The following is a 12,738-nucleotide window of genomic DNA, read 5'->3' on the forward strand; positions in this document are numbered from 1 at the left end:
CCCCATTTTCCTAAGGTCCTGGAAAGATTAAGTGACACAGGTCCAAGGTTGCACAGGAAGTCTGGAGGGAGCACTGGAAATAGAAGGGGGCCCTCCTGAGTCCCTCCACAGTGCTTTGACCACAAGACCATCCTTCCTCTCCCAAGGTTACACATCAGGTCTGTGGTAGAGCCAGGAATAGCATCCAAGTTTCCTGACACACAAGCTGTCCTTCTGTGCTGTGTACAAAGTAAGCACAAATATCAATTTATAAACATGTGTCTTGCAATTAAACTTAAGACATGCTGTCTGAAGCCTAAGTTTCCTACGTATCAAAAGCTGTGACACACTTCATTAACAAATCCCCTTCCACAACCAGGGCAGCTAATACCTCCCGGCAGCTAACCTCTTCTGCTGCTTCAGTGCCTCTAACTTCCTGACAGGTCTTGTCTGTGCCAACAATGCAAATGCTGCTTGCCACAGACACACAGGTTTGCTGGCAGAGGTGTAGACTGAGGGGCACCCTTTCTGGCCACTGTTGAGACCTGGTACCGAACAAGGAGATCAAGTCCTCCCTGGCTGCTGCAGGGTGGAAGGGAGGAGATGTTGCAGGCTAAGGTGGGGGCATGAAGAGACAGTGCCAGAGTGGCAGCCTGAGGAGGGACCCCAGGCCCCCAAAGTCCTGGCATAGTGCATGGGGCTGGCACCAGAGGAATGAGTTGCCCAGGGGGCAGACCTGGTTAGGCCAGCCACAGGCTTTCATATTCCCCACCCTTGGGGGCACACGCTGCATCAGTACATGCAGCTTCCCTGGGGAGAGACAGAGATGTGCTGTGTCAGGGGGGGCACGGTGCCATGTGTCCCTGCAGTTCGCTGGAGCCTTTCCATTAATTTAATGGGCTTTGGATCAGGCCCTGAATTCTCAGCTGTCCCAGCTCAATGGACTCCCCAGGCAGGCTCTCCTCTCATTTTAGATAGAGGATGCCTTTCGGAGACCCTGCTGACCAGGAGGTTCCTGCCATTCTTTGGCAGCAGAGGTCCCGTCCTGGAGTGAGCACAGCCCCATCACTACCCCCAGCCCACAGTGTACACCACCTGCACACATGGCTCTGCACCTGCATCTGCTACCCTCTCTCTCAAGTAAAGACATGCACAACTTCCACCCCCTGCCCAGAATCATCCATTTTGTATCCCAGGAAGGCCCAGATACAAAAGGCGAGGAGTGTGGATTCAGTGCTCCAAATTGCATACCTCAACCTTCTCTGCTCATCAAGAGCCCCGTATACACACCCAGTCAGGTTTGGGGGACGTAGAAGAAATAAATCTTGCATGTGACAGTAGCCCCAACCCTGCTCAAGACAGAAAAGGAAGAAGCCATTGGGCTCATCTGTGTGCCCATCATTTCAGAATGTGCTTCAGAAGGGTGGAACCATGCCTTTCCCGTTGCCCACAGTACATTTTCGCTCACTCTCCAAGCTCAGCACTGCTGATAAATAGCACATTTGGACAAACCGAGCTTTCCAAAGCTGTTTTATTTTTAAACAAAGATAGGTGGATGCCAGTGATGTACCTCTTCACAAAAGCAAGAAGCTGCGTGCTTTTCCAAACCTTTACCTGACACTATCTTAAAGTAGTACTTGCTGTAGCACAAAAGACCTGACGTTACAGAGATACTCAACCACCAATGGCCTTCCATCCATTACTGCTATTTCTACAGCATTAAGAGGGCCCAGCTGAGACCGTGGCACTGACTGTGCAAAGTGCAGTACATCGTAAGAGAGGAGCCTGCTCCATAAAGCTTGAGAAGAAGAGGAAATACAGAGAAATAAAATTATTGGCCTCTGCTGATTAACATGCAGCATAACATGAAAGCAACTTAGTTAAGGCAAACTAAACTGAGGAAATTGCCTGAACATTCAGGGAGATGGGGTCACACTGTCCTACTATGAAGGCAACTGGCACCAGGAGCAAAGCAGAAACCAAAGATGCAACTAATACTTCAGACAGGTACCATAGCAAGCAAAGTTGTGGCTACCAGTCGATTCATTGCCATTCTTTCCTGGAGAGGGAAGTACCACTCCCTGGAAGGGATGACTGAGAGAGCTCACATCCCATGGGTGCGCATCAAGGACCTGAACTAGGGGCCCTCACTGGTGTGTCCCAAACTCCCCTGGACTCCAAACAAGTGTTTGAGGTTGCAAGAAATGAAGAGTTGAGTCATGACAAGCCCTATATCTGGATTGCAATGGAGTGCATTTGACTCTTGCTCCTCCTCAAGAAGTGATGCCATATGCATTTATATACACATATAGCTCAACATAACTGAGCAAACATTACTCAAGGTTTTGACATTTGTCTTTGGGGTAAGAGTGAGCAGAACCATGGGGTTAATAGTTCAGAAGGTTAGGAGGGAAAAGAATAGGGTCTACACACAAGTTGTTTCCCAGCCTTTGTAATAGGTTTCAGTCCTACCCAATGCACCTGTGAGTCCACAGAAGCCTGTCATATGCCTGGTTGCAAAATTCAGTCAGTTCATCACTGGTTATCGAATAAACACGGCACTCTGTTTATCATTAATAATATTTATTTTGGAAAAATATTTTAAAAATGAATTTCTTCATTAACAAAACGGTAAAAAAAAATCAAATAACATTTGCACAATATTCCATAAATACATTTATATACAAAAAAATATAGTCACATAGACCCGAAGTGCCTTTGTACATATTTACCAAAAATTTAAATTATAAAAAAATGAACATCACAAAATACTCAAGCTTTACAATTATCATGAAAATATTTTTACAGATTAAAAAAAATAACACACTTTTTCTCACCTAGTAAAAACACATTTTAGTATCAAAAAAGACAATAAAGGCAGTGTTTGTGTCTCTAATCCAAGAAAAGACTGGCTCATGATAATCCAAAATATACACTTCAGGCAGTGCATGCTTCTTATGTAGTAAGTAAGTCCATTCATTTAAATATATATAGAAAAGCAACTGACCATAGTGCAATGATAAAATTCATAAAAGGCAGTGCAACAGTAATCCTTGAACACAGACCCTTGCCTGGTGTCCATCTTGTTTCTTTACTTTGCAGTCACTTTGCTAACTTCAGTAGAGAACCAGCTCAAGCCTGAATTTAGTTTCTCAGCAGCAGTCAGTGAAGGAATCTATCTCCCATTCCTCTTTCAGCAGCATTCATTGGGGCACGTCTCCTCTGAAATTGTTCTGAACAACCATTTTGCCATATCACCTCTGTTTTACACCTGGCAAGAGAAAACACAAGCAGAGATTGGGAGAGGTTAAGGAAAAGCACAAAGAGATTTGTAAGGTTGCAGAGGGACAGAACTCTGAATGAAGCACACCAAGAGGTAGGTCAGCAGACAACAACCACACTGTCGTTGTACCCTCATCTACAAAACTTGTCAAACCCACAACATCCACAACAGCAAGTCACTGAGCTTGTCTTTACAACATCCACAGCATGGCAAACTCAAGCTGGCTGGATTTCAACAGGTACAAACCACTATGGCACCATGAAAAATTTTAGCTGCCCTGACATGTGTTGGATGACAGTTGTGAACCAAGACTTTTCTCTACTGTTCCAACCACCAGGCAGTATACTAACCTCAGTTGCTATAATGCACTCATCTTTCTCTTCTGATATGACATACACTGACTGGTATTTTGTGTCCTTTGAAGTGGAATATACTGAATCTGGTCGCTTTCTTTCAGAAGAATCACTATTGAAGACAAAAAGAATAAAAACAGGTCAGATGGCTGTTGAGTAACGCTACCCATGAGAAATACACACCCCCCATCAAAGTCAAGCTGCACCCCGTGCTCAGATGTGAGATACCTCTTTAGTTGTACTGCACTTTTCTCCTCTGCTTCTGAATCATACATTTCACACTTGGCTTCACATTTGCTGTGCTCCTCCTTAACAGAGTCCTCATTCTTGAGTTCATGCACCAAATTGTAATCCACTGATGGGTATCTGACTTTGTAGCCATTTTTATCAGAGTTATCGCTGTGAAAGTCTACTTTCTTATTTGTGTTTTTAATCTGAGTGGCACCAATTACACTTATGGAAATGTCCTTCTCGCGCTGGCAGTTCGCCAGGTTATTCATGGTCTCAGTCTCACTCCTGCAGGCATCAGGCTGGTGGTGCCTCTTCTGCACTCTGAGCCTGATGCAGACGACCACAGCAGCACACCCCAGCAGCAGCATAAGAACGAGAATAATTCCAGCGCAGACGGCAATCCAGGGGAACTGGGAGTTCTGGCCTTCCGTGTACTTCTCAGTGAAGTCAACGATGACCGGTCCCTGAGGTGGCTCAGGGAGCAAAAATTGGCAGTTGAGCCCGCCGTACCCCCGGGCACACTCACAGACATAGCGGTTGTTTCTTTCATGGCAGGTGGCCCCATTGTGGCAAGGGTTGTGCTCGCATCTGCTCACCGGGGTGCTGCAGTTCTTCCCATTGTATCCCGGGGGGCAGGTGCAGGAATAGTCATTGACGCCATCCTGGCAGGTCCCTCCATTGACGCAGGGAAAGGAGGCGCAGTCATCCACGTTATCATCACAGTGTCTCCCAGTGAAGCCAGCCTGGCACTGGCATATATAGGAGTTCCCCAGATCGACACACTGGGCTCCTGCAAGACATCAAGGGGGACGAGCACTGAGTGGTGGGCAGCCAGACGCAACAGCCTCCCCCTTGCTCTTTCAGGGCAACTGTCACAGTCAGCTGAGGAAAACTTTCTCTTTGAGAGTTAGCTCAAACTTTGCCAAATCTGATCTACCACAAAAAGTACATTTGTTTAAGAAAGATTCTTTTGCAGATTTATTTTTCATTCTCAGTCCTATTCCTTTTTTAATATTTCACTTTGTTTTGGACAACAAAGCTGGTCCAGGTCACGTTAACACCACAGTCTCATGTTACAGAGTTTGAGTGTCAGTGAATGAGGAGGACTATAGTAAAGAAAGTCTTCACTAGTTTAATCAAAACAGGGAGATTACTGTTACCACATTACAAATAATAAAATTTAGCACTAGTTTGGCATTTGCATCCACAGACCTCAAAGACTCTTAGCGAAACATTTGCAAGTATAATCTTCCACGTCTTCATGCATGAAGCTTCAGGCCAAGTTACCCGGCCACAGCCATCCCTTGAGAAAATGCAATCTGCAGCAGTGGCCCAAACCACACCACTGCTTTCTTAGTACAGACCCTCCACCAAGTCAACTACTGACATGACAAGGATCTTTTTACAAGAGCATATAGTGATAGGACAAGGGGGAATGGCTTTAACCTGAGAGAGAGCAGGTTTAGATTAGATATTAGGAAAAAATTCTTTACTATAAAGGTGGTGAGGCACTGGAGCAACTTGCCCAGAGAAGTGGTTGATGTCCCATCCCTGGAAGTGTTCAAGGCCGGGCTGGATGAGGCTATGAACAACCTGGTCTAGTGAAAGGTGTCCTTGCTCATGGCAGGGGTTTGGAACTAGATGTTCTTTAAAGTCTCTTCCAAACATTCTATGATTCTATGATTGATCGGCCTTGTTACGAATTTCAGAACAGAAGCCAAAGTAAATCCATACTCAAAGTATGGTCTCCTTTCAGAAGACTACTGTAGCATGTTTGGCCTTACCATTAGCACAAGGGCTGGAACTGCAGTAATCGATTTTCTTTTCACAGTTGAACCCAGAATAACCCAGTGGGCAGCGGCAGCTGTAACCCCCATCAGGGTTATCAGTGCATCGCCCCCCATTGAAGCATGGTCCGTCAGCACAAGTCATTGCACTCAGCTCACAGTTTTTCCCATAAAAGCCTGGGGGGCAAGTACAGGAATAGCTGTTCTCGAGATCCTGGGGGGAGGAAATGAGAAATTATCAAAATATTTATCTGAAGTTGCTCTGAAATCCAAAAAGGGATTTTGAAAATTAGTAAGACTGCCATTAACTCCTCTCTTGGAGTTTCAGGTGACACAAACTACTCAAACTTACAGTACAGCTTCCACCATTCTTGCAAGGGTTGGCGTCACATTCATTGATTTCAATCTCACAATTGGAGCCTGTGTACCCAGGGCGGCAAGAACAAGTGTAGCTCCCCTGACCAGTGTTGGTGCAAGTGGCACCATTCTTGCAGGGCTTGTGATGGGTGCAGTAGTTCAGGTCTGAAAAAGATTTTTTTTTTTTTTTTAAAGAAAGTAGTCAAGATACTTTCTACTTTGCAGGGCTAGCACAGGGTGGGTGAGTTGGAAATAGCCACTGGCTTTCTGGGTTTTAAAACAGACACTGAGGGAAGGACTGAGAACTCACCTTGATTGCAGAAAAGGCCACCCCAGCCTTCCTGGCAATTGCACTGCCAGGGCTGCTGACACGTACCATGGAGGCAGCCTGGGTATCGGATGCACTCATCACAATATCGCCCCTGCCAACCCACTCTGCATCTGAAAAAAAACGACAACAAAGTCTGGTCAGATTTAGACTTCTCACAGTTGGAAACCCTATCACAAACTCTGCAAACACACTGATGTCAGGGATCAAGTTTCCTAAAAGCCCTCAGTGATCCTTCATCAAGGAAAGTCACCAAGTCCAATCGTAGCATCAGCTTTCATTGGTCCCAGCTATTTCTTCCACTTCCTAAGATAGACCATGGTTCCAGATAGTTAATTTGTTTACTCTAATAACAAACAGCTAAACCTTAGGCACTGTAAACTCATTAGGTTATTATTAATAGTACTGATGTTTGACTTCTAGAATTATACTTTGATCTGCCATCACCTGGATTTCTCAGATTTCCATTTAATATGAAGAAAGGTCTTTAAACTGACCGTTCAAGTGTTCAGTGGCTTACTTAACACCAGAGCATCAACATTAAAAGACAAAGAAGAAGGCAGGAGGGGAGCAAAAAACTTACTTGCATTCTCCAGGTTTGTCACAAAATCCGTGTTGCTCATCACATCCAGGCAAACAAATTGCTGTAAACAAAACCAAGCAAGGAAAGACATCAGCACTGGTGCCAAAACAACTCTCTTTTACAAGTCTGATTAGGAGAGCACCTTGTGGGTGGGGAGCGAGTCCCTTTTACTAGGTCGGGGCAGTTAAGCACAGCTGAATTAATCTCTGGAGTCTGCAGGAGTATTGATCTCGCCCCGTAACTGGGCACTTTACTTATTACCGGGGATGAGCATTCTTCTTAATACAGTTGCACACAGACAAAAGAGGGCTCACAATTGCTCCCTTCCCCACAGCCCCTCACCCCCCTTCCCTTCCCAGTGAGGGTCAGAAGTCCTTTTTTCCAATTCTATGCACACAGCTCCACCTCTTAATATCCCCCGAAAGTGTGTGTGCAGATAAGAGTGGACAGCTGGTGTGCAGGGTGCCAGTGCAAGACAGCTGCTCTATTGTCTATTCTCTCCCAGCAGCTGCCCCACTGCAACAATACCCCGGTCCCGGAGCCAATGGGGCCGTCGGCCGGCGACCGGGCAGCCTATCCCTGCCCACAGCTAATCTATGGCACGCGCGTGATTTCGCTGAAAAAAAAACTTTTTTTTTCTTATTCAAATAAATAAGTCTAAAGTTCTTCCTCCCTCCTTCCCCCCTCCGGCCCACTCCGAAAAGGGGCGGGCGGGTGGGTGCAGCCCTGGTAAAAGAGGTAAGCGAGCCAGCGGGAGGGAGGATGAGAGAAGGGAAAAAAGGGACTTCTGCTCATTACTTCGCCTGGTTATGGAACTCATTAAGCAGGCACTGCAAAGTTTTAATTCAACAAAGCCAGCCGGAGACAATGGCATGCGAGGGGAAAGGCGGGGAGGGGGGGAAGAAAAAGAAAGAAAGGATCGGCGCTGATAATCAGATCGCCTCCAAGTTGGAAAGAATGGAGCTAGGGGCAAGGCAACGGGAAGCAATCTGCAACTGGCTGCTCCACTCACTAACGGCAAAACATTCTTTTTGCATGCACACATAAACACATCTCCCCTGCTAGTATGGTTGCGTCGGTGTTATAATCTGTTTTTTTCTGAGAGGGAAAACAGAGAAGAGTGTACATAATGAGTCAAGAAAGATGGACAGCCTTCTGCTTTGCTATGGGAATAGCAGAGGTGTAGAGGCATCTGAATGTGCTGACAGCCCCAAGAGCTCATTATCAAAATGCTTCCTTTTCCCCCACCCCTTGACACAACTGGGCTGGGCACTTTTGATCCTGGGAAAGGTTGGAGCTCCCATTTAAAACACTATCAAAGGAAATGCAGCCCCTCTGCCTGCTGTTTATTGTGCAACATTGTACCATGAACTGCTAAAAGCATCCTAGCAGTCACTAATGGTGTGAAAAATCAATCTGGGATTGTTCCATACCACAGTGTAGGTGCGTTTAAACAGAAACAAAAAGACAAGAAAACTGAGTGGCTGCTTTACAGCCTGTAAAACTGTTTTCTCCCTTCTTGCCTGGCCCTTTGATGACTGGAGAGGAGCACTCGCCCAGTATGTCATCTGCCAGCATATTTCAGATCCACGTATACACACAAACAGAGAATGCCATCGCAAGCTGCAGCAGGAGCTCTGTGTGCACATTTGGGTGTACGCCTCTGTGTATCTACAAAGGGCGGTAATCTTGTACAACCTGAAAGAATCTGACATCCCTGACTATCCTCTCTGGGACCTGCCTACTGTCCCAGATTTTCCTTCTGTATCAACACACCACATTCCTCAAAAACTTCAAGCTCAGGTGTATGTTTCCTGTCCCTCACTACTTTATTAGTAGCAACGATCACGGCAATGGCAGAGAAGAGAGATGGAGAAGAAGTTGAATGTTTTTGTTGGTTGCAACCATCTCTGTTAGTGGCAGCATATGAGTACCCCAAAAGACAAATGTACAGTCTAGAAGCCACAGGAATCATCTTGGACCTCCCAATATTTTTCTCAATACAAAGATCAGTCTGTAACAAGCCTACCAATAAGCCTGACATATGGATATTGTCAAAGCCTACCTCCCTCCCCTGAAGCCGTGTACCCCGCAGATGGTCATATCAAAGTCACATGGTTGAAGGGGTGGACAAGTATTAAAAGTAGTCCTGATATATTTTAATAAACCCTCAAGCAACTGCTGAACATTTTGTTATCCGGGCTAAAGCAAATGAGCAAGAGTGTAATGTTGACACCAACATTTTTTTGGCTTGAAAAGGGGCAATGCTGAGGATCTCCCATGCCCCACACTGGTAAGGCCTGTGCACAGAACCAGACTTCAACAACCATTGCTTGATTCTCCCTCTCCTGGGAGGCCTGGGGGCCTGAAGTTAAGAGAAACATCCTCTCTCTGCCAACCCCAAGAGCTCAGGGGACACTGCTGCAACTGGCACCCAAGGAGACAAGAAAGTGGATACTCACGCTCAGTGCAGTACTGGCCTTTCCAGCCCGGGTTGCAGACTTTCTCGCCACGTTCTCCACAAGTGAAGTGACCAAAGGCATCATCCCGGGGGCGGCAGAAGACAGAGCAGCCTTCTCCGTAGTAGTGCTCGTCGCACACAAAGCGATAGGAGTACTTGAGGTCAGTGCGGCCACTGCTGTGCAGGTCCTGGGACCACTCTTCGCCCACTGCCAAGTGTCTCTGGGTGGCCAGGCGGCTGATGAGGCGCTCGGGGTTTTCTGTGTGAAAGCGGAGAGGAGATGAGAGGAATGATTAGGGAGCCCAAAGCAGGCAGGGGCATAGGAAGACACTCAAATGAGGTTGTCTGATGGGAGGGGAACTGCAGAGTCAGGATGACATTGGCTGCACGCCAACAGGTTGACCTCTCTTGCCATGGTCTACCAAAGAGGAGAATGTGCTGCACACTGCAGAGAGAGGGGCCAAGTAGGGCTGCAGGGCTGGGATTTTTCTGGGGAAAAGTGTGTTTTGGGACACTTACCTGTTGTGAGGTCATCAGGTGAGTCCGTATGCAGAGCCTCAATGATGAGCGAGAAGGTGCCCTGTGGAAGGAAGGAACAGAAACAACCCACCAGGAGAGCATGAGAGCAGGTAGGCCCAAGGGGCAACACCACCAGTCCCCGGGAGTTATCAATCGTTTTCTCTCTCCTACCCTGACACTTCAAAGGGATTGGTAGCCCCTTGGAAAGACACTTTCCCAGCTGGGGTGGCCAGGCACGTGGGATGGGATGGGATGGGATGGGATGGGATGGGATGGGATGGGATGGGATGGGATGGGATGGGATGGGATGGGATGGGATGGGACGGGATGGGATGGGACGGGACGGGATGGGACGGGATGGGACGGATGTGTGCCACCCCCTCCCACATCTCCCCCGACTTACAGGCCAGGTGAAGCCGAAGGGGAAGCGGATGGGGTTGCTGAAGGCAGGGTCGGCGCCGCCCGCGCCATCGGGAACGCTGAAGGAGTTGGCGCCGAGGACAGGGGTGATGGCGCTACCGTAGGTGCAGGGTGGCTCGGGGGAGACGCTGGCCTGGTAGTGCTTGAGGCAGACGCGGAAGAAGGTCTTGCAGTCGCACTGCTGGAGCCCGCCGGCGCCGGGGCCGCCCCCGCGGCAGCAGTTGCGGTTGCTGAGCAGCCCCTTCTTATTGACAAACTCCTGCAGCTTCAGCTCGAAGACCCCGGAGGAGCCGACCTGCGGGGCAGTAACAGCGGCCGTCAGCCCGCCGAGCAGCTCAGTCCCCCGCCCGACCCCGACCCTGACCGGCCGAGCAGCGGAGGGACTGGAGTCCCATGCCCCTCCCCGTTTCTCCCGGCTGCAACAGACAGCGACAGTCCCCGGCACACCCGCGGGACCTCCCGGTGTATGAATCCCCCGGTGCAGGGATCCCTCCCCGGTGCAAGCATTTCTGTCCTCCACCCCGCGGGCACTTACCTGGCAGCGGCTCAGCAGCACCGAGAGGAGGACGAGCGTCAGCAGGAACCGACCTCCCATTTTGGAGGTGCAGCTCTGGTGCCCTCGCTTTCCTCCCCCTTGACTTCTCGTCAGAGAGAAAAGGGGAAAGTGTCTCTCGGAGTAAGGGAAAAAACACAGCGGCCAAAGCCGCCTGCCCCAGCAGAGTTGGAAGAGTTAGTGTCACGGTCTCCTTCTTTCAGGAGTGTCTCTGACTTTTTTTTCCTCTCTGTCGATACCTCCAGGTGTAGCCTGTCGGCAACTGACAGATCTTTCGGGTGGCAAAAGAAAAAGAAAGGAAAAGAGGACAAAAAATATTTTTAAAAAAGAGCTAAGATTAATCTGTTAAACTCTTTTTCTTTCGCAATCCACGATGCTCCTCCTTTTCTCCAGGAAGAAAAAATAAAAATAATAAAGTAAAAGCAACTTAATTCCCAACAGAGGCAGAGAAAAGACTTCCCAAGGAAGATTAAAAATTGGCGATCTGGAAATCCCTGCAGAGGCAGCGGCGGAGGCAGCGGCGATAATTCCCGGTGCGGTGCGATGCGGGAGCGGCTCTGCGCGGTCGCGCTCGCCCTGCGCACGTCGGGGCTGGTGGGTGTCAAACAGCAGCGGCGGCGGGTAGGTCACGTCGGAGCCTTGAACCCCTTCTTTTCTTTTCTTTTTTTCTTTTTTTTTTTTTTTTTTCAAAGGAAGCGAAGTTCTCTTTCCTTGTTGTGGGTTTACTTTTGTTTTTAGAGGAATCCCAGCCAGCAAAAATAAACTCGTGTCTCAACAGCAGCGCACAGAGCGTGTCTGGGTGTGCTCCTACGGGGGAGGGGGGTGCCTGCTCTGCTCTAGTCCGCTCCGGTCCGCTCTGTGCCGAGCGAGAGTGGGCTCGGCTCGGCTCTGCGGCTCTCTCCGAGGGTGAAGCGCTAAGGATCTGCCTCTCCTTGGGCGCCTGCCGCCCTTATATCCCGCCGGCCGCCTGCATGCCTAATGAGATGCAAATGAGCAGCCCCCCAATCTGGCTAGAGCTGTCACAAAGGAGCCACTTTTCCAAACCCTCCTCTCAATGGATCGCCAAATGGTCAGTGAGCTGTAAAATGTGCAACCCTCCTCCCCCTCCCCTCCGCACTCACAAAACGTGTTCATTTACATTCCTGCAAATTTGGTAACCGCAAGAATCCCCCTTCTGCTCCGGGGAGAGAGTAACACCCCCTCTGTACCGGAGAGAGGCAGTGCAACACGCTCCCGCCACAGAGCAGCCCCGGGGACGGCGGGCTGTAATTGCCTCTTGGAACGTGCAAAGCAGCCGCCGTGACCCCAAAAAGTGACTGGGTGATCGTGATCACTCCAAGGGGCATATCCGGCCTTAAAGGGACGAGGGAGGTGGACGCCAGCGAGCCACAACGAGGGGAGTCCCATCCCATGAAATTCACACCGAATCTACCCCGGCATAACCGGGGTAATTGGGGAGGGGGGCAACGAATGTGGGCGAAGTGAGCCGAGGCTCGCTCTTGCCGTCGCTCCGCTCACGGCGTGCATTCCGCCTGCGGAGGGACGGGGGAATTCCCGAGGGTCCCGGCGTCGGGGGAGCGCGCGGACGGGTTGGCGGTGGGGACCAGTGGAGGGGACCCGTCTGCGGGGCTCCGCGGGTCTTGTCCCCGCCACCACTGCTGCCGGAGAGAGCGATTCACTCCTCCCGGGTCCCGCACCCCTCTATGATTATTATCATCACCAGCAACCTCTCCCTCTCTCTCTCTCCCTCTCTCTTTTTTTCCTCCTTCAGCTTAGTAAAAAGTGAGTTTGGTGTGTGTCGTTCGCGTGGCTGTCATTAAGGCCGTTTGTTATTGTGTGAGGGCTGAATCAGTTAGTTCTTTGTGCTCTCAGCTGTATGGTAAT

General features: G+C 49.2%; 1 protein-coding gene across 1 annotated transcript; it reads right to left on the minus strand.

The window, feature by feature from the left end:
- Positions 1-2,572: 2,572 nt before the first annotated feature.
- DLL1 (delta like canonical Notch ligand 1) lies at positions 2,573-11,202 on the minus strand. Its single transcript, XM_027721436.2, has 11 exons — positions 10,837-11,202; positions 10,285-10,596; positions 9,882-9,942; positions 9,364-9,621; positions 6,902-6,962; positions 6,301-6,431; positions 5,986-6,155; positions 5,631-5,847; positions 3,844-4,636; positions 3,613-3,727; positions 2,573-3,250 (listed from the first exon to the last, which is right to left on the minus strand). Exons 1-11 carry the CDS (start codon positions 10,894-10,896, stop codon positions 3,245-3,247), a joined length of 2,184 nt encoding a protein of 727 aa, XP_027577237.1. The 5' UTR covers positions 10,897-11,202; the 3' UTR covers positions 2,573-3,244.
- Positions 11,203-12,738: the final 1,536 nt, after the last annotated feature.

Source organism: Pipra filicauda, unplaced genomic scaffold (genome assembly GCF_003945595.2).
Source record: "Pipra filicauda isolate LSUMZ 115617 unplaced genomic scaffold, ASM394559v2 scaffold16_size7369187_pilon, whole genome shotgun sequence".
NCBI lineage: Eukaryota > Metazoa > Chordata > Aves > Passeriformes > Pipridae > Pipra > Pipra filicauda.

Coding starts and splice junctions, on each gene's coding strand:
- DLL1 (XM_027721436.2), bottom strand. CDS start 10,896: ATGGGAGGTCGGTTCCTGCTGACGCTCGTCCTCCTCTCGGTGCTGCTG. Junction 6,432..6,901: donor GACAAACCTGGAGAATGCAA/GTAAGTTTTTTG, acceptor GTTTTTTTTCAG/ATGCAGAGTGGGTTGGCAGG. Junction 3,728..3,843: donor AGTGCAGTACAACTAAAGAG/GTATCTCACATC, acceptor TGTCTTCAATAG/TGATTCTTCTGAAAGAAAGC.